Consider the following 21,624-nt stretch of genomic DNA (forward strand, 5'->3'; position numbering starts at 1 on the left):
ACTAATCTAATAACGGTGTGAGGACAACCAGTGCAACTGTGTGAATCCACATATGTTGTGTGTTATGTTGTCACTGTTGAAGGCGTTGCTACAGAGATTCATTGGATGATTATGTGAAGATTTATTTGGCTGAGTTTTAACATGACATCTCTCCTGTTTAATGTTTATGGTAGAATACACACCACAACACTGGAAGAGGTGAGACACTTAGCTCGAAACTTAGCTCAAAACGTAATCAACATCCATCATCCAGAGGGAAATATTCAATCTTAAGTATGGACACCTGTATTGAAAACTGAACCCAACGCAGTGACTTAACACTGAGGGTGACCCGAGCAGTAATGCCTGACCTCTCAGCTGTCAGTGCATGAGTCACTGGAACATACAGAAAACAGAGTCTTGACTTCTTTGTCTATCTGCTGTAATTGTGTCACTCTGTGTGCAGATATGGCATGAGTGTTACACAGTCCCATGACCGCCAAACAGGGGAGCAGACACATCAGCACTAAAACATGTCATTGTGCTGTCCGTGGATAGAGTGTAGGTAAAGGAGGGGAATGTCAACTGGTGGAGAATAAAACATTTTTACATTGCTTGTACATTTCAGTGTTTTGATGATGTTTCCAAACAAGAATTTAAGTATTTACTCAAACACTCTTTTCCAGTTTTAGTTTATAAGACCATCATAACTTTTTTCTTTTTTTAATTTTACTCTTTTTTTGCACTATATTATCATTTTCATTCTCATATTATCATTATAATAATGTGCACAGTGTACTTTGCACTAATATTATCATCTTCATTGTCATATCTTTGTCATTATTTGCACAGCTTATTTTTGGATTTACATGTGTGCAGTTTTTCTGCATTTTTACACATTTTAAATTTCCAGTATTGTGTAACCTACTCTATGTGCAGCTGCAAATTGCCCCACAGGTACAAATAAAGTGTTGTGAATTGTACGGGGAATGCAGTACAAAAAAAAGACAATCACGATAAAACGAACCAAACAAAACAGCTCCATATTTAAAACTTTATCACCAACATATATGTTTCATTTACGTATGTGACATGTGAGGCTGTGGTATTTGTTTCTGAATGTGGTGATGAGGTGAGGAGTGGCCAAGTGGTGAAAGGACCTGTGGCTATATAAGAGTGTTTCTATGTGCTGGTCTACAAGCTGACTGATTCAGTTATACGACACCACGGCCTGCAGCCTGCTCCTGAGTGCACCTGAGGATTAAAGACAAGAAAAGGTAACTTGTAGTCTTAATCTTATCTGTGGCAGCTTATGCAAAATGTATATTATATTTCTATGCATCCAATAGTAGAAGATTTATTAGGAACTGGGAAAAGAGTGCCAGGCTAGTGTCCTGCTGTAGAGTGAAAGGTGTGTACAGCGCAACAGTGTTCTGAAGAAATAGGTCGTAACATTTAATCTAAGTGAGTGTAGGGACAAAATTTATCTTTGCCACGCATAGACATGTAATATCGTGCTGTTTTCACTTCAGTGTGTCCTTGAGCACATTTCATCTGTGCATGAGAGCCTTGCTTTTTTCCTGTTCTCATAAAAGTTATCAATAAGCCGCAGGCCTCTCTGTTCTCCCTCTTCCTAGTTTTATCTTCATTATGCGACTGCATCTGTAATTCTTTGACAGATAAATGAAGGACACTCCAGGTGTTGGTGCTTTGACCTTTCAGCTGAAATAAGATTGACTCCATTACAACTCTTATTATTCTGTTTTATCATGACACAAAAGACAACTTGATCGTTTCACTCTTTATTTGCAACAATATAATTAACTGTATTATGTTTAGATGTGGTATATCAGTTTGATTGCTGTTGGTTGATTGGTAACAGGGCCGTAATCACCTATCTAACACTGGGGGGCGTGGCTGGAAATTAACTTTTTTATCCTACCATTGTTTTTTAAGCTGGTGAGTGAAGCACATCTAGCAGCCACTTGCATATCTTATTAGCATTTGGCTGGTGACTGATGCTATATTGTACGTGACCTGACATAAACTTATTATCCTGACGTGACTTGAGCTAAATGAGCTGGCATGATTCTGGTCAAATTTGGTTATGTGAAGAAAAGCAATTGTTCTCAGGGCTGGTTGTCTGAATAACAGGAGAGCAGTCGCCTAGTGACAGGAAACACCTTTTAATAAGTATTGGAAAGCTGTAGATGAGTCGACTGATACTGCTTGATTGTCAGACGCTATAAATTGCCACGATGTACCGAGTCTTTGGCTTTCTCGTGAGTTAACGCTCAAATGTGCAACTCCATGTCTAAGCCTCTCTTATTTTAAGTCTTGTTTATGCTACAACAGTGCTAATTTCCAACCCTGCAGGGAGCGGGACCATTTTCAGCAAGAGGGGAATTCCCTCCAGGAGAAATATTTGGAAACGGCTAATTAGACCATTTCAAAGCATTTTGAAACCAAATTTAGATTCTTTGAGTTTTGGTGATTGAGTGCCATTTTAAGAAGCCAGTATTCAATTCAGGGCCACGCAAGAAAAGTGCATACACTATGACATTTTTACTAGGTACTATACCATGATTTTTTATGACCTTTTCTTTTTATCACATACTAAAACTTTACAAAAGCTATAACTAGGGATGCAAGATAATATCGGCACGTTATCAGAATCAGCCAAGTTAATAATATTGGTACATCATCATTGGAATCGGCATGCCAGATAGCAGCAAAAAATCCAATATCATGCATCCCTAACTATAACAGTCGACAGTGATAAAGCCTACATAACAGTCATAATACAATCTAGTTTTCCACCTTTTATTACATTTGAAAGTAATGAAATAGAGAGACGGTACAGTGTTTGACACTGATTGTACTCACAGCAGTCAAGCAACGGCCTAGTAATAATAATGGCAATATGTTAAGCTTATTTATGATAATGATTAAATTTGCCAATATGGTGGCCTTTTTGGGCATAGCATTTTTTTCTTTATATTTTTTCATTTGTTTTCATTTTATTTATTAACTGCAAATAATTACAAAAATATATGCATTCCTGAGGAAGATAATATGATAGAGTACTATTTTAGATTACATAAGAATAATAATTTAGCTTCCATCTTACGGCTAACACAATATATGGCAACTGCGAGAATCTCAGACTCATCTCGCAGAGGGATTTAAATCTGAACATCGATACGGATTCTTGAGCAAAGATAATCTCCAGTACAGGCAAATTTTGCAAGAGAAGCTTGGGGAAAATCTACACGCTGCAAAATACTTCATGATTCAATATTATTTTGGGTTTACTGGAAAATAATGTGCTGGAAATGTAAAAGACAGGAAGGCACCTTTATCCATGCAATGTGGATATGTGTTTGTTTTTTGTGTTGATGTTCTTAAAACAGAAAAACTTCAATAAAAAACTAAAATAACAAAAATATATGCATTCTAATTATATGTGATTCAATCGATTGCATTAATACACTTGAATAACAAATAATATTTTTGCAGTTAAAACACCTACAATAGGCCAGAATTACATTTCCTCTCTTGACTTATGTTTCCTAGGTAATAATAACAAACATTAAGAATGAAATAGCAGGACTGGGTAGTCAGATCATTCTGTAACTGTTATTGAATTTGCAGTCACAAGCACAACTATATATTTGTGGTCTGACCGGGACACCAAAGAATCATTGTTAGTACACATTCCTCTCTAAGTGCACATAAGTCATTGATATAACCCTGAATCAATATGCCATTATGTTTCTGCATGACTCAGGATGCTCACTGCGGTCATCATTCAATTAGTTAGTGCATCCCGTGGCATCCAATGAGCTGCAGTTAACAATACACGGAGACAGACAATCATGCGGAGCACTGTTTGCTGATACTTTGACATGTAGACAAAGCTGTAGAGTCCTCTGGTGGTCACCTAGAGAACTATTTCCTCTCTGTGCAGCTCATTAAAGCTCAGTCAGACTGCAGTGCGTGCTCCGTAGATGTAAAAGGAAATTAATTATTTTTTTGTTGACGTTTTTTTTATTAGTTACGTAGGCTGTTAGTTTCCATAGCATGTTATTTCTAGTTTCCTTTCTGATTACAGACTGAGATCTATTTTGGTTTCGTTCTGTCTTTAGTTTTCTGTGTCTGTAAAGTCCTCTGGGATTTGTTTGTGATACAAAACATTTTAAAGATAATGAATAAATACTAGTGATCTTGTTTTGGCAGGCAGCATGGATGTAAGTACCTCGTCAAATTCTCAGATCTCCACACTGGTAAGAATGACATCACTGCAACTATTTTTCTACACATTTTCCATCTAAATAGAGATGCTTGAATCTTTGCTTATGTCAAACGGCCATGTTTGCAACTGCAAGTTGGTGTCCTCCATCCTTTCCACCCTCTCTCTTCCTCATTACTCCGTCCTGGCCCCTGACCCTGACCCTGACCCTGACCCCTCTCCATCCTCCCCCTCTCCTCCTCCCTCTCAGCACTCTGACGCTCTGTGTGGCAGCTGCCCGTCCTCTGGTTCTGCCCCACAGGCTAACAGCCTTTGGCCGAGCCTGCCGCAGTCTGGAGCCGGGTTCCCTGCATGGCCAGGACAGCTAGGACAGCCCACCCAGCCTGCACCGTGCTGGACTGGCCAGCCAAACACACCCTGCTGGCCTGGGACTCAGCCAGCTTCAGTCTCTGTCCCTGCACCGATCTCATTTCCAGCCCCGGCTCAAGCTGGAACACCAGCCACTGCATCTACCACAACTATATTCCCAGCTCCAGCTCAGGCTCAAGTTCCAGGTCAGGCTCCAGGGCAGCCCTGCCAGCCTTGCTGGCAAGGCACCCAGTACCAGCCTCCTCAGTACCAGCCTCCTCAGTACCAGCCTCCCCAATACCAGCAACCCCAGTACCAGACTCCCCAACCACCAGCTCCAATTCAAACTCAAGTTCCTGCTCAAGTCCCTGTTCAAGTTCCAGCTCCAACTTTAACTCCAGCCCCAGTCCCTGCACCTGCTCCTGCTCCTGCTGCCAGCATCCACCCAAGTGTACCAGGGTGGCCTGCCCACCCTGGTTGGCCTTATAACCCAGGACAGTCAGGATGGCCTGGACAGCATCCATCTATCATGCCTCCACACTGGCTTCCACCCACATCTGGACCTCTCGTGAGTCAAAGAATGTGACTTACGCATCTTAGAGTATTCTTTGTTAATGTACAGGAAGGACAAAAAGAGATGGATGATGATAGAAGCCACAATACTGATGGATATGTTTGACCACCTGGTTCTTTTTTAATTCAGGTTGTTTTAATGTTATTCTTTCTCTCTCTTGCTGTTCAGAGCGTGCCATACAACTTGAACCTGGCCCGAGGGGTCTATGACAAGATGATGATGACCATCCTGGGCCATGTCAAACCTAATGCTAAGATGTAAGCTACATGAACTTAGATCTCTCTCTGAACCATTCTTTCTCCTATACACTCTTTTTCATATTCTCTTAAAGGGATAATTTGCTGATTTTCAACCAGTTTTGTGTCATAGTTATGTGAATAGTAAGTGTAAATGAACTGTGGTAAACCAGGGCACAGATCTCCCTGCTCATCTCTCAGACGCAAAATGTTTTGCTGGCTCTAGTGCTGTTACTCAAACTACAGATTGTACTTCTGCATTTTCATCAAGGAACATATAAAATATATCTACATATATAATTTAGTTGCTATAGTTGTCTGATTTTCATCTGCCCTCCACCATGGACACAAACTGTGCATTCCAATACCCATACTACTATACTATTTAGTAAGACAGGAAAAAAAATGAGTATGTGACAATTGATAGTATGTCAAATGCAGTATGCCAAAAACACCCTACTACATTAGGGTTGCAACGGTACCAGTCTCAAAGCATATTGTTGTATTGAAATTGATGGTTATCGTAATGTGTACATTTGCTTATCTGTGTTATTGCAAAAACAAATGAACAGAAAATCTCACCTTTATTTAAGTTATTTTCAAAATGGAGGCTTTTTACACATCCATTAAAAAATGGTTTTAACTTTTAATTATAGTACTAATTAGGCTAAACGTTTGTTACCAAAAATAACTCGGTCGATACTTAATATGTATTTATGTAACAACTCATTTGACCAATAAGTGATACCGATATTGATACATCCACTTCCCTACCTTTCCCTTCCTATTTTTAGTGATCATCAAGTCTCCTCTCTAGAGGAATTAATATCATATTATGCATGTATTATAATGCACTGTTATCATGATGACCCACCAGCAGATGGAGACATGAAATACAATACTTTTCAATGAATGTAATATCCACTCATTGTGCAAATTAAGAAAAAGCATGTTGGCCGATTCTGATAGTTCATTTCAAAGCCAATATTGGCTGATACGGATGAGGTACCGATGTTATAGGTATCCCAAAAACTAGCCCTTCCCGTATAATTCCTTTAAGGATCATTCTGAATGATAATAATAGGCCTATAATAATTATAATAATAATTCTGCAATATCATGTTGCTGCAAAACCGCGATATTTTCTAAGATGGTTATCTAAACATGAAAATTTCATACCCTTGCAATCCTATACTACATCCGGTCGCATTTTGCAGTATGCAAGTCAGCATGCTTTTCTGACCCACAATCCTCTGACTAACTCAGATGCAAACAGATGACAGCTTGACAGCTCAATGACAGCTGACTGAAGCAGCAATGAGGGATGACAACATTAAAGTGACTGGTGACTAGTCATATAGTTACTATAGGAATATTAATTAATTGAACAAAATAATCATAAATATAACCAACAACAAAAAGGCAATTAAATAACAATGACAGAACAATGCAGATGTAATTTTACCATCAGGAATATGTTAGAATCTACAAGTATGCAGTTATAAAACGTATTGAAAAATATCAACAGCAAAGGGTTGATCTCTGTCTCTGGGAAGCTCAGTGAAGGCATTTTGTTTTATCTCCAAAATAAAGGACATATGAAAGAGAGGGTCAAAGCTCAGCACATAATGTTATGAAGAAGTAGTATGTGTGAATACTGTATACAACAGTAGGTACTTTGTACGGACAGCTGCAGTACAGACTAAAGTTAAAAGAGAAAGTATGTGACCCTGAACGCACCCAAAGAGTTTATATGTGGCTAAAGAGACACCTGCCCCTCATTCTCTGTATCTCAAACTGTGACCAAACAGATAAAATTGTAAAACTAGGCAGTGCTGAACAAATATAAACCAATATTCTGTTCCTGTACTGCCAATTTCTCGCCTAAAATGTCTACAGAAACATATTTTATCACTCTATTTGGTGGTAGTACAAAAACTTGTAACCAGGAAGTGGGCGCCATTTTGTTTCATGTTTCGTAGGTTGAAAAAAATGAGATCAAACAGTAAAACTAGGCAGTGCTAATAAAATATAAACCAAGTTTCTGTTACTGCGTTCCCGTTTTATCACACAAGTATTTGTAGAAACGTATTTTAGCTTACCGTTTAGCTGTAATTCGAGGTCGTTTGTTACCGGTCGCCCACCATGTTGTTTGTTTCCTGTGGTAAAATGGCGAATCCGCAGTACGTCACGCACCAGCGGGCGTCTGTGTGGCGCTGTGCATTCTGGTAGTTGTAGGTTTTCTGCCTCTTGAGGATGAACAAATACCAGAGCTCTTTTCTTTGTTTTCTCTGGACATGTAGCACAAATTTCAAAAGTGTTGGCATTGTTTAACCGCATTGACAGACAAGGTTTATAAGAAGACCACATTTCCAGTGGTGAAATACTTATTTAAGTTCATAATATTAATTTTAACATTCATACAGAATATACAAATCTTTTTTTAACATTGTTTTCATTGATTATGTTTAAGTTTTATACAAACAGTAAAATAATCACATATAAAATAAGGAAAAATTAAAATTATAATAATAAAATCAGTTTGGTTATGCATGTAATATCACGTCACTTTCACATACATAACCAGTGTGTACTATATTCAGTATAGATTGATAGAAAATTCCATTTAACGTCCATCACAAGTCTACAGTGCATGTAAACCATAGTCTGTAGTTTCCATTTTCCATTTCCAGTTAATGGAGGACAGATAAATTGTACAGACAGTTTCAGTGACAGTCTGACCAGCTTTAGTCATCCACAGGTTCACAGTGAACTTCCTGAGAGGCAATGACATCGCCCTCCACATCAACCCCCGCTTCAGTGAGGGGGGCAAACAGTCGTTGGTGCGTAACCACAAACTGGGCGAGCGCTGGGGCCAAGAAGAGAGGGACCTGAAGGGACCCTTCCCCTTCGCTCAAGGGAGCCCATTTGAGGTGAGCGTAAGAGAGAGAAATCAGTAGATTAAAAAGCTGTGTTTAAGGCTGCTGTGTGTTGCATGTTAATGTCAATAAATCATTACCACATTCATTTGGAGACAGATGTTCACCCGAAGCAAAGTGTCTGCTTCCACTAACCCGCTTCTGCTTTTTTACAACACAAATAAAAGACATAAACAGACGCCACTAATCATTTTAATATGCTCTCATTTGTCTGTGGTGTGAATTTCCCAATATGTTCCACATGGTGCCTTTAACTGACTCCAGGTCACTCTCTCATGGTTAACGTCAGGCTAACGTTTGGAAAAGATGGAAAGGGTTGGAAAGTCGTTTGTGCAAGCTGGCCCTAGATAAGAGTACTGCTGCACTGCAGGGAGACTCCTGGAGGTCAGTGGGGGTCTTGTGTTGCTCAATAACATCAATAACAATTACGCTTTACAGGCATCGCCAAGAGGTTACTAATACGAGGAGCTAATTCTGTCTCTGTGTCCATGTCTACTGGCAGCAATAACACCAGGGCTCTTAGACTTTTCCTTCAGTTTTAGTTTCAATTCTTCAGTTAGTTAAGTTTCATTTTCTGGCATTAAATAATCCTAATTATATAAAACATATTTTTTTCTTCCAGTTAGAAGATTTGGCCCCATAAAATGATTTTTCCTAAATGAAATCATGATAAATGATTCTTGTTTTTCTTTCTAAATGTGCGCTGCATGTGAGCCGCTCCACAGTCCAGATGAAAGTAGTACATCCTTCCTTTTCTGCTCTGTTCCAGATGAAGATCCTGTGCACCCACGAGGCGTTCAGGGTGGCGGTGAACAACATCCCGCTGTTCGAGTTCCGACACCGAATCAGAGAGCTCAACCAGATCGACAGAATCAACATCCTGCATGATGTCGTCCTCACCTGCGTCAATGTGGAGACACTGCCATAGGAAGCACGCTAACACTCACACAATACATAAATAAACACATTAAGGACACAGACATGTATCAGTGTGTTGTAAATGCATGAGCAGAAATGTAAACAAATAGAAACATGCACATAAACACACCATCTATAGGCTACATTTTACAGGAACTAAAATTGTAGAATTTATTATGCTTAAAGATCAAACATATAAGTGTTCATTTGTGATGTAATATTAATTATAACGAGCTGAGCTCATTCTATTATATTCTTCTACCACATAGGTAACAATTTAAAGGTCCAGTGTGTAGGATTCAGTGGCATCTAGTGGCTGAGGGTGCAGACTGCAACCCCCCTAAATCCTGCACACTGGACCTTTAATACGCACACAGCTTTCTTTTCCTATATCTAGATGCTACTGTTACTGTATTTATTGTGTACAATATTTTCTATATTACTCAACTGCTACTAACTGAGAATTAAACACGTGCTAATATTGGCAAAAAAACAACAAGGTCTATTATATATGTCCATTAGGATTCTGTTAACTGTAGTAATTCTTAAATAAAATGATCAGTCAGAAATCTGGTCCATTGTTTTCACTGTTTATTTGTTTACAGAAAACAGTTTGAAAATTCTTTCAGAGTAATACAAAAATTAAAATCAACACTATAAAAACATAAAGAACATAAACTGACAGACTAGTTATGATCTACATAAAGGAATGTGTCATTGCTACAGTACTCTGAGATTAGGGAGACACCATTGATACAAAAATATGAATTACACACCCTCAACAAAACATCCTCCCATGTCCATCATCTGTCACTTACCTCAACTCTCAACACCACTTCTATCCTCACACTTTAACTTAACTTCCTCTGACCTCCCACTTAAACATACTTTAACATGTCCATCTCTAGGTAGTTCCCAACAGAAGCAGATCAGCCCTAAAGATGCTAAAGATTTACATGTTCCTGTTCCCCAGAGGATGAACCCCTTCATTCATTACATTTTTGGTCACCTTTATGAACCTAAACCATGTCATCAGCTGGCCAGAACATGAGTGTTTCATGCAAGAAACACTGACATATTTCCATGGAAACGGCTGTGCAGACTAATATCACCAAACAGCATAAAGCTTTTGGATTTTAACAGCCATGTTACTTGCTGTAACGCCACTCTAAAGGCCTCTGCACACTGAGTCAGTTTTTTTAATCTATTAAACCCTGCACACTGATTCTGATGCGTTTCATTGTTTTATTCGTTGTGAAAATTTCCTCCTGTGCCTCTCTCCACTGGAGTTACCTATCTGGCTTTCATCACTCCCTCCCTGTCTTTCATTTGGCACCGCAGCTGCACGAAGGGGCGGAGCTGTCCTCACTCTCTGTCCTCCACATCTTCCTTTTCATCATCATCCACCTGAATATTACTATCTGACCTGCTGAAAGTATGAGTTATGAAATGATTCTTCAGCGAGTCTTGGTCAAACGTCTCTAAAGGCTTCTGACAGACCCGAAAAGCGCAGAAAATCGTACCTGCGCTGAAATTCTTAATGACAGACGAAAGTTTCAGATTCAGTGTGCAAACGTGATTAACACAACATGAGGTCGTATTTATTTGTAGGGGTGTGACAATTTTGGACGAAAAAAACTGACTCTGTGCAAAAGCCTTAAGGAGTTGAGTTTCACTACTGGTCATACAGAAAATTGTTTATTCTGTCCTTTAACATTTTTATTTTGGAATAAAATAATGAACTCTGCAGCTTCTGGGGGATGCTAACGGGGCTTCTGACGTTTTAACCTGTACCAAAACATAACCATCGTTAACACAATCACTTAAACACTGCCCAGTACCACAGGATGAATTTTTTGGTCCCCTGTGCTCTTTATGTAATTTCATAATTTTTGTCCTTCTGGTGTCTCCCTTTGTAACAATTGTGATTCATTACGTTTATGAAATTTGATTTTAAAAAGTAGAAAAGAAGCGCTATGGCAACTTAAAAAATAAGGCAACCTTTTTACTTTTTTCAGTGCATAATACTCAGGATTCATTTCTTTCAGCTCCTGCACATATAATAACATCTCATCTACATTCAGTCCACAAATAAAGTTCCTAAAGATCTCTGTGCAAATAACAATTCACAGTGCTGCTGTGTGTGCACACGTCTGGCTCCTACCACGTGGCAAACATCAGTCCATCTCCTTACATCTTGGTGTCCAGTTTCCTCTCCACAGACTTCAGCAGCAGCTCAGCGTACTGCTCCAGCAGAGCCAGGGCCTTCTCTCCTTCACCTTTGACCCCTTGGTCCACTCGGTGCCCTTCGCACTGCGAGGTGGGGTGAGGCAGAGAGTCCAGCTCAGCCTTGACCGTGAACAGAGCCTCGGACAGGATGCTCCTCATTTCTTGTTGATCTTCACTGGGCTGCTGGCCGCTCTGTAGCACCTGGTTTTAATGAGTACATATGGAAAACAGACAGGCAGCGAGTGAGTGAGTCTGTCTGTCTGTGTCTTTAATCTGTCCATCAGATTATAGATAAAACTCCATGTGTGCTCTGAAGCACGTTACTGACATAAGAAAATGCTAAAAAACTCAAGCAGGGTCTCAACTAATGATTGTTTTTATTATCAGTTATTTTCTAGATTAAAGAATTAAAGCTACAGTTTGTAACTTCATTAAAAAAATAACTTGTCATATTCTCTGTCGCCATATTCCTACAGTAGTACATGAGGCAGATTATCTGCTCAGGCTCCTGTTGGCTCCTGATATGATTGTAGCTTGAGTATCTTTGGGTTTTAGGCTGTTAGTTGGACAAAAGAAGACATCACCTAATTTCTCACGTATTTCATGCCTGTTAATGCTGCCACTCTAATTTCCTCTTATAATCGCATATTTGGATAGATATTACCGTTGATACATATAATGTATTTCTTAAATCCTGCATCCTTTAATGCACTGTCTTGTCTTAGTTAATGTTGTTCTATAAATGTTGCTCTTTGCAAATCTCGTCCGTGGGGAAATAGTTTTACTTTCTATTAGAGCTGAAACAGTAAGTCCATTAATGGATTTGGCGATCAACAGGAAATTGTTACGCAACTATTTTTTAAAACTCATTAATTCTTTGAGTTGTTTTTTAATAAAAATGACAAACATTTTCTGGTTCTACTTCCCCAAATGTGAAAATGCACTGCTTGCCTTTGTCTTTTATGATAATCAACTAAATATTTTGGGGACATTGACTGTTAGTAGGACAAAACAAGCAGTCTAAAGACCTTAACTCGGGTTAAGCTGATGAACGTTTATACGACAGATTATTCTGCTGATTTTTACCTTTTTTGTGATTACATTTTTATTTAGTTACTCTGTAAAGTATTAATAATAAATCATATATACATAACTGCATCTCATTATGTTTTACAAATCTTAAAGGTACTGAAATGCCGAAGGAAAATTAACCTATTGTCTCTCGAACTCTAACTCTCCCCTCCCCGCCCTGGCTGGCTTACGATGACCTGTGATGTCTAAATCGTTTGAGTGACATAAAAAAAACATGCCAAAATAAGCATGACGAGAGGATGAATCAAGACACAAAACTAGAAAAGCACTCGGAGAGCGCAGACCTCCGGCAAGCAGCTCGGATTTCCCGCCATTTTATTATTTTATCCACTTCGCTTCACCCGATCACCACCAAAATTTTATCATCTGTTCCTTGTCACATTATCAACCTTTCCTGAAAATCATCTGTTCCTTGTCACATTATCAACCTTTCCTGAAAATTTCATCAAAATCCGTTCAGAACTTTTGAGTCATTTTGCAGACAAACCAACAAACAGACAAACAGACCAACGCCGGCAAAAACATAACCTCGTTGGCGGAGGTAAAAAGACCATCTTACTCAGGACTATCACTGATAAATGTACCACTCGTACACAAGCACTACATGTACACATGTGCCTACACATATCCATATACAACGTAAACAGATACATCAGTACATGTATGCACATTAGGGAGGCGCACGATTAGTCGTCTAAACGATTAAACGCCGCCCCCTCGCTAGTCGGCATCAGAGATAGTCGGTTAAACCAATTGGTGTTTTATTCATGTACAAGGTGGCTAAACTGTCATGCAGTGAACCGCCACTAGTGGGAGCTACAGAGCCGTCAGACAGCAGTCCCCCTCCCCGCGGGGCTCTTAACACAGTATTTTTTGGGACAATGTTTAAAATACTTAACAAAAAATTGAGCTAAATTTTGATTGTTTTCTGAGTGTTTTCCCTTTTTTAGACTAGTCGACTTGTCTTATTTAAATTTTCGTTTAGTTTAGTTGCCAGGAACATCCCTAATGCACATATTACCCCTCCTAAATGATGAGTCTTCATTATCTCTTAAACTTTCTCAGACAAGACTGTTGGTTTTAGGTTTTACAGCTGCAAAGAAAATGCTAATACAGAGGTGGAAGCCCCCATATACACTCCATATTAATAATGGGTTACCCTATTGTATGACATGATATCTTGGAACTCTCTATCGCCAGGTCAGATAGGGCCATGGTGAATAACTATGAAGCTCTGGCTAGGGAAATTAATCCAGTTTAGACTGCTTGTTTTGTCCCACTAACAGTCAATGTCCCCAAAATATTTAGTTGATTATCATAAAAGACAAAGGCAAGCAGTACATTTTCACATTTGAGGAACTAGAACCAGAAAATGTTTGTCATTTTTATTAAAAAACAACTCAAAGAATTAATGAGTTTTCAAAAATAGTTGCAGAACAATTTTCTGCTGATCGCCTAATCCATTAACAGATTATTTCAGCTCTGTAATAAAGTAAAGCTATTTCCCCACGGACGAGATTTGCAAAGAGCAACATCCATAAAATAGCTACAACAAAAAGTGCATAGTGTGATGTAGGATTTAAAAAATACATTATATATATCAACAGTAATATCTATCTCTATATGAGATTATAACAATAGAAGGAAATTAGAGTGGCAGCATTAACAGGCATGAAATATGTGAGAAATTATCTCTGTCTATTTGCCTTTTATCTTCCTTATCTCGCTTCAAGATATATTTTCCCTCCAGGCTCTCTTAACCCTCACGTCTCCATTTTCACACACACACTTATACAGACACACACACACTCACTGACCGTAGTGTAGAGCATGGCGGTTTTCCTCAGACTGTTGTGAAGCTCCGAAACAGCCTGCCTACAAGTTTCCAGGGTGATGGAGTGATCTGCAGGGAGAGGGAGAGAGAGGAAGGGACTCTTTCAAGTACAGCACAGCATGTGGCAAATCTGAGCGCTCACAGAGACGCACGCTCTGTGCAGTGAACGCACGCAGACAAACAGTTATCGAGCGGAGTAGGCTCACAGTAAACGCTGAGCAAAAGGTTGAGGAACAATAAAAGAACAAAAAAACACGGAGAAACTTGGGAGCAGAAGAGAAAAGTACAGAAGGAGAAAAGGAGACTGCTGCACAGAGCCACAGAGCAGGAGCTGTGTGAGCTGTGGAAGTGAGAAAAATGATTTCACAGTTTATATCCTTGGGCAAAAACACAGTTGTAGGTACAAATGTGGACGGGATATCACTTAATGGCATTTATGGTTTCTGTGTTCCCAAATTGAAATGAAATCTGTTGCCTTTGTGAGGCAGTTATCATCCACAGAACAGCAGGCGCAGAAGCGTGAAGAACAGGATGAAGAAGTTTTAAGATTCATCTCAGCATTTGAACTCTATTAGATACCTTTATTTACCGAGAGACTGAGGAATGTGAGGGGAGACAATCTGCAGTGGTGCTTCAGTTAACCGCGGCTCTACATATCACATGATGTTAAATAATTGATGTGTGCAAACTTCACTGCAATCACTCTGTTTGATTATCAGCAGGGTTCTTACACATTTTAACTAATGAACTTTCAAAACTATTCCTTAATATTTTACCCCATTTCCATGACACACAAATTTCCCAGACATTACTGTCTGCAAACTGCTGCCGCTTCTTAAATTCCCCCCTTGTTAGATATCCTGCTGCCAAACGGCTGTGTGCCAATAGACCAGAATGTCATATACAGGCACATCCAAAATGTCAAGGTCGAGCCCCTTTATGGGGGATTAAAAAACAAACACATCCTATAGATGTCAGTGCAACCTATCCCAGCTGACACTGGGCGAGCGGCAGGGTACACCCTGGACAGGTCACCAGACTATCACAGGGCTGACACATAGAGACAGACAACCATTCACACTCACATTCACACCTACGGACAATTTAGAGTCACCAATTAACCTGCATGTCTTTGGACTGTGGGAGGAAGCTGGAGCACCTGGAGGAAACCCACGCTGACACAGGGAGAACATGCAAACCACTGCTTCACCGTGCTGCCTATCCCCAAAATGATAATCACAAGTATTGTGATCAGTACTGAGATTACGATTATTAATTGAATTGCACCTTCACATTTAAAAATAAAGAGCACTATTTTCAGTTTCATGTTGTGCTACATTCCTGCTAGTTTCTATATACAGACTCTACATTCGGTGAATGTAGAGTCTGTAGGCAAACCCCGGAGATCTTGCCTCCGGAAGAAGAGCGGAAGAGCCCTGGTTTCCGGTTGTAGGCTGTTTGTAGTCCGCGTGATATTGACCAATCACGTTTGAGCCGGCTGCAGTTGTTGCCAGGTTAAACGGTCCGTGCGGTGAACTAACGAGGCGGAACATAATTGGCGTCACTGCAAACTCTGAATCCATCGCAATGGTTCAGCATATTTACTTATATATAAACGGAAGTCGGAAACGGAAATTCGCCTCCTCCGCCCAAATCAAACCGGAATGCCAAAAAATCGGGGGTCTGCCCCCAGAGGCTGTATCGCCGTCTGCCGGAAGTCAGATGCCGAATACAGCCGATGGGTTCCGAGAATGCATTCCTGCTAATGTACAAAATCTTCGCATCAAATTAGGACTTTAAATACGGTTCTTCTTCACCTAAATTCAGTGAATCTTTAGAGGTAAAATATAAATAAAATTGTACCCAAAATATGAGCAAACTAAAAATAAACATGCCATCACAGAATAAAGTGTAAAGTGTTTACTGGACACACAAATGGAAAACAACTGGACTGCATTGTGTTGGTTACTGATTTCAGTTTGGTTTTTAAGGCTGGATGGGTATCTACTCACTGCTGTATTTTTTTATCTATTATTTTACAGTGCTTGTGGCACCATGGTGTGCTGCACAGCTTCACTAATGAAGCTCAGCGTAAGTTCAATCAGGAAGACTTTCTTTACGCTATATTCATTCACAGTTTTCTCTCTGTCCCGCTCCCAGCACTTCCTCCAATCAGCTGACTATAGGTGCTCTCTCTCCCAGTTAGCCAATCAAACTTTGCCAGGATCTCCTTCAGTCATTCATGTTTTTACTGCCAAACTTTAAATCTGTTCTCCTCTCTGCTCCTGTCAGCTGTCATTTTAGGCAGAATTGTCACACCCTCCTCCAAGATCCAGAACCTCAGCTCCCTCTTCATCTCATATCATCACCACCACCAGCGTCTAGACTCCATAGGGGGGGCTCCCTAATCTACTACGTCTTTACCACCCTCCTGAAATAAATGACATCATGATGGGGTCTAATCGCCAAAGACTTTTTTCATTTCTCATACTCATGTGCACATGTAAATAAATATTCTTTTCTCTCAGAACGAGTCTCTCTTGATGGAAATATGGATGTCTGAGTTGACACTGGACAAAGATGGATTAAGTAAGGTAATGTTGGCTACATTATGCATCAGTATCGCGGTCGATCATGTTCATTTAATTGTGGGCAGCCAAAATTATGCACGTGATTAGTATTCAATTAACTGTGCAGCTCTACTCTCTTATCAGGTACAATATCCTTTGTGCATGACATGAAGAGTCCAAAAGAAAAGGGTCTGTCCATCAAAGGAGCGTGAGTGTGTTCAATAAATTCTGTAGCAATCATCTGTTCACTATTGAGCCTGTTGTCACGCTTGTGTTCCTCAACCATCAGATCCCAAAATCAACCAACAGAGTGAAATTCAAAACTTCCCACGCCCCTTCATCCGTGGACTCACCCATGTAATCACAGTGTTGACAGCAGCAGGGCACAGAGACAGACAGAGGGACGTGAGACAGACAGGCAGACTGACACACAGGCCAGAAGGCAGAGGGCGAGCAGCGTGAAGAGATGCAGTGATGAAGAGGAGGAACGGTAGCGACGGACAGGTGGGTTAAAGAGTTCTGGGAGGCCAGACCTGGCTGGGGATCGGCACTCAGTGATGTGTGGGTCTGTTCGGGCACCAGAGGGCACTCTTTGGCCACAGCCACCTGTGACGGCTCCTTGGCGCTGAGAAGAAATGTCAGAAATGTGTGTCAGTTTTAAAAAGAAACACAATGCAGCTACATGAAGTGGTGTAAAAACATACCTCTCTGAAATCGATTCTCTCTTCTGCCTCACTGGTAGACAACTTGGCAAAGACGGATCCAAACTTAGATGCCTGCTCAGTGCTGAAGAACACACACAAAATTACACACAGGAAATCTGCTTTCTGGTTCCTTACTTGTGCGTTCATGAGTCACATTCACAGCATATGATAGGCTGACTAACCTCTGCTTCCTTGAGTAGGTGCGATGTCAGAGTCTCTGATAGGAGTAGAAGCCCTCGCTGAGTCTCCAGACCAACTGAGGCTCGACATCGCCTCCAGACAGAGGCTGCGGCGAGGGCTGAGAGGCTGTTTGGGAAGCGGGATGCGGGAGGGCGGGATGTTCTGGGTAACAGGTGTGGGTGAAACTGTGGCTGTAGCATGAGGAGGAGTTGGGGCGGGACCGTTTGGTAGAGGACACGGTGAGCGGGATGATGTTGATGAGACAGTAGAGGGGACAGCGGCGACAGGAGATGAAGCGAGCAAGGGAGGTGCGGCATCCAGCTCCCCACATGACCTCCTGACTCTGAGGAAGGAAGGGGAGCAAGGCGGAGAGCCTGGTTGGGTCACCTCTCCCAGGGAGGTGGAGCGGCTGCTTTTGGCCATGGAGCTGGCAGTGGGGTTCATGTAGGAGTGGAGGGGTTTGAGTTTGGGGCTGTCCCAGGGCAGGGGGGACCGGGGTGACTGGGGGGAGCCGGAGGAGGGTGAGGAAAAGTGGAAGGAAGGCTTGGGAGTGTCGTGATTCAGGAAGAGATGCTGAGGTCTCTTGCACGACTCCCTTCGGTCACTAGAGGGCAGAGGGGAGTGGGGAGCTGGAGACACAAATGTAGAGGTGGAGATTTGTTTTAACAACATATTCATTTATTTTACTTATTGAAAACTCCAGGAAACGTAGTTCACATTTTTTTAGAAGATCACCTTTCATATTATGTTTAAATACATTCTTGAACAACAGAAAACAACATGTATATGAACACGCCTCACACAGTAACCCAGTGTTTCCCATTCACTGATTTATTTTATCTTATTTCATTGCACAGTTGTACGCAGCTCATTCGCTCAGCCCCTCGAAACCCTGCTCTCTTTCTCTGCTTGTCAGACCACAAATGAGAAAAGAATTAGCTGACTGCAGCCTGCGGCCCGTCTTCCTTGTTACCACTGCTGTGAAATGCTTCTCCAGGAGGAGAGTGGGCAGCAGCTCAGGAGACTGGGCTTCTGTCGCTGGCTGTAGCAACTCAATTTTGGCTAGCAAAAAATCTCCAGCACCTGTCACAGCGGGCTGGTGGCCAGCAGCAGCGCTGGGTCAAACCTGTGTAACAGCAGCAACAGAAAGTTTGCTGATCTCACGGGTAGTCAAGGGTGTCCCGTCCCACGGAGCTGCGGTTTGTGCTGGCTAAAATTAGGTTAGCTGCTGCCTGCTCTCCTCCCATTGAGGTGGTCTGTAGCGGCGCGGTGTGATGTGGAGGACACACTGTGATCCAAGGCTCTCGCTAATGAACGCCACATAAACGTGAACTTGAACCCACAGCTGTGAGGCTTTGGCTTTGGTTAGCAGAAGGCTAAACTCTTAGCAACATTTTCTCTCCATCTCTGAAAGACTTCGCAGATACTGACACGTTTTATTTAATTTATGGTCAGACTCTTTTAGACTATTTCTAAGTCTGTCTTCCTTTTTTGAGTTGCTGTGCAGTGTAGACAGTTGTTGCCAATACTGGAATAGCAAGTTTCTCTGCAGGATTTGCCATTAAGTAAGGCTTTTACTGAAAAGACGCACATGCACATCAGCATTTGAAGAACAGCCAATCTCTGAAATGACCTGAGATTGGCCAGTGTCACAGGCTAGATCCATTAAAGATTGAAAACAGAGCCAAGAGGAGGTGCAGAGGTCTAGAGTTCTCTCAGACCACTTAAATTACAATAACCTCAAAGTATATTATGGGATTTTTGCTCAGTGAAGCCAAAACAAATCTGCCTACCTCAGCTTTAACTGTCCCATAATGGACACCTAATGGAGCTAATGGAGCTCATTGAATACCCTGACCCAAACATTATTGAAATGGCAGAAAATACACAGCAATAAATTAACAAAGTGATGATGAAACGTACGGTCTGAAGCCAGATTCTGGGCAGAGTGTGATTTCTGCAAACCCGTCACACTGTCCGACAGCAGTGGAGCTTTGGATGGAGGGTTGGACAACCTCCACAAGTGGAACCCTGAACTCCTTTTCTTCTTCAGGGATCTGAGGACGGGAGCACAGTCTCTCTCTGGAGCATCGACCCTGCTGAGAGGCAGCACAGCAGCTTTGAGATCACTGCACACAAAAAAATTCAGCCACAAAACTGGCAAAAACAAGCCAGAGTAAATATCACTTCTGTTGATTTATGTCTTCATTTTCTCTCGTGTCTGTGCTACATTTTGCCCACGCTGTAGTAAATTAGTCTACTTTATTTGCATGTGCATAATTACTTTAGATGAGAGTTCAGTTTATCCCTGCTTTTGTTTACCCTTATCCATTATTAATCTGTAAGTAACAGCATGATTCTTAGAGTAGGAATGTGTAAACAGTGTCCTAGCATGACCTCAGAAAAGTCCTGTTTTGTCAAGTTAGTATTACACTGCATTCTTGCAATGTGCACTTATTAATGTTTTAAAATCATTTATTCATGCAAACAGAGTACCTTTTTGTGCTTTTTCGATCTTTTGCATTTATGATTCATTAATCCAAGTCTGCCAAAGCAGCACTTGTCTAAAAATAAACCCCATGCAGCTCTGAGTCTGTGTTTCCTTCTTACTTTGGCCCCTCCATCCTGCCCGGGGACACGGGGGTCTTATCATCCGTGTTTCTGCTCTGGCTATCTTCCATCAAGGGCCGAACTTTTGACACAGGGGGTTTAGCAGAGTGGCTGCCTTGTTCCTTCCCGTGCACTTTGCCAAACGGAGGCATGCCCCTACACAGATAGAAGGCATTACAGGATCAGGGGAGCACAAGAGTAAATACACAATGTATTCCTCTAAGGCAGGTTAATGGAATAGTTTGACATTTTGGGAAATATGTTTATCCACTTCCTTGCAGAGATTGTAAGGAGAAGATTTATCAAACTCTCATGTTTGTTGGGTAAATATAAAGCTGCTGGTTAGCTTAGTTTAGAAAGCAGAATGGAAATGGCTAACCTGGCTATCTACTGTGTTTGACCAAGAAATAGTCCAATGCATTAGTTTGGCGCTCACCAGTAAACCACAACATGCTTTTTACAAATTACTTTGGTAGAGAGAAAATAAACAAGATATAACATGAGCTCCAGAGGTGCTGGTAGGAAGATTTTGTTACCTTTGGAAAGAGCCAGGCTAGCCATGTACAGTCTTGGTGCTAAGCTAAACAGCTGATGCCTGTAGCTTTGTATTAACTTAAAGGGACAGTTCACCTCAAAATCAAAATAACAATCCAGATAATATGTGAGCTGTTTCCCCATGTTTTTTGTCTTTGTGTGCTGAGCCAGGGGTAGGCAACCTGCAGCTCTGGAGCCACATGCAACTCTTTAGCTCCTTGCAAGTGGCTCTATGTGGCTTTTACAAAAAGTATATTTTAGATTTTCATTTTTATTGCTATAGATGTAAAGTGATTCTTACATTTCCCAGTTGTAAAAATATGAAACCGATACACATTCTGTCAACTAAAGTGTGCATAGTATGTCTCTGACCTGGTGCCTTCTCCGAAATTGTGATGAAGCTAAATAGCAGTGGCTAGTTAGCGATGTAGTCTCCCTTGCTAAGCTAGCTATTGATTCCAAATTCAAAACAGAAAAAGGCTCAGAGGAAAACCTGATAGCGAGTGGACAGATTTCTTTGCTTTCACCACATTTATGAATGCTCATGTAGAGCTATTAGTGATATTGATAATCTAATATAGATCTAACAGGCTGTGTGACCTTTATTATAAAGCACACATCTGCA

The 21,624-nt window shown here is 40.9% G+C and overlaps 3 protein-coding genes across 5 annotated transcripts in view; 1 reads left to right on the plus strand and 2 right to left on the minus strand.

The window, feature by feature from the left end:
* Window positions 1–7,530, minus strand: part of pak5 (p21 protein (Cdc42/Rac)-activated kinase 5) — a 154,836-nt gene extending 147,306 nt beyond the window's left edge. Inside the window, exon 1 of the mRNA XM_050058803.1 lies at window positions 7,492–7,530. The gene's annotated coding sequence lies outside the window, so the exon portion shown is untranslated. The remainder of the gene's footprint in view (window positions 1–7,491) is intronic.
* Window positions 1,178–9,747, plus strand: LOC126399057 (galectin-3). Of its 2 annotated transcripts, XM_050058805.1 has the most exons (6): window positions 1,178–1,256; window positions 4,219–4,265; window positions 4,482–5,147; window positions 5,322–5,410; window positions 8,151–8,322; window positions 9,098–9,747. In XM_050058805.1, the coding sequence occupies exons 2-6, from the start codon at window positions 4,224–4,226 to the stop codon at window positions 9,254–9,256; spliced, it is 1,128 nt and encodes a 375-aa protein (XP_049914762.1). In that variant the 5' UTR covers window positions 1,178–1,256; window positions 4,219–4,223; the 3' UTR covers window positions 9,257–9,747. The 2 variants fall into 2 exon arrangements, with proteins under 2 accessions (XP_049914762.1, XP_049914761.1); XM_050058804.1 differs by lacking the exons at window positions 1,178–1,256; window positions 4,219–4,265 and having other exon boundaries at window positions 4,320–5,147.
* An 85-nt stretch (window positions 9,748–9,832) lies between these two features.
* The window catches only part of LOC126399111 (mitogen-activated protein kinase-binding protein 1-like), a 44,578-nt gene continuing 32,786 nt past the window's right edge, over window positions 9,833–21,624 (minus strand). The window contains exons 27-33 of one of the 2 annotated variants that reach the window (XM_050058911.1): window positions 20,466–20,621; window positions 19,779–19,951; window positions 17,858–18,484; window positions 17,676–17,757; window positions 17,505–17,596; window positions 14,385–14,470; window positions 9,833–11,676 (exon numbers count right to left, since the gene is read on the minus strand). In XM_050058911.1, coding sequence (XP_049914868.1) covers window positions 11,437–11,676; window positions 14,385–14,470; window positions 17,505–17,596; window positions 17,676–17,757; window positions 17,858–18,484; window positions 19,779–19,951; window positions 20,466–20,621 — 1,456 coding nt within the window. In that variant the 3' untranslated portion in view covers window positions 9,833–11,436. Of the gene's footprint in view, window positions 11,677–14,384; window positions 14,471–17,504; window positions 17,597–17,675; window positions 17,758–17,857; window positions 18,485–19,778; window positions 19,955–20,465; window positions 20,622–21,624 lie in introns of both variants that reach the window. The other variant, XM_050058910.1, reaches the window with a different exon arrangement.

This window comes from Epinephelus moara, chromosome 12, assembly GCF_006386435.1.
Source record: "Epinephelus moara isolate mb chromosome 12, YSFRI_EMoa_1.0, whole genome shotgun sequence".
In the NCBI taxonomy this organism is placed as follows: domain Eukaryota; kingdom Metazoa; phylum Chordata; class Actinopteri; order Perciformes; family Serranidae; genus Epinephelus; species Epinephelus moara.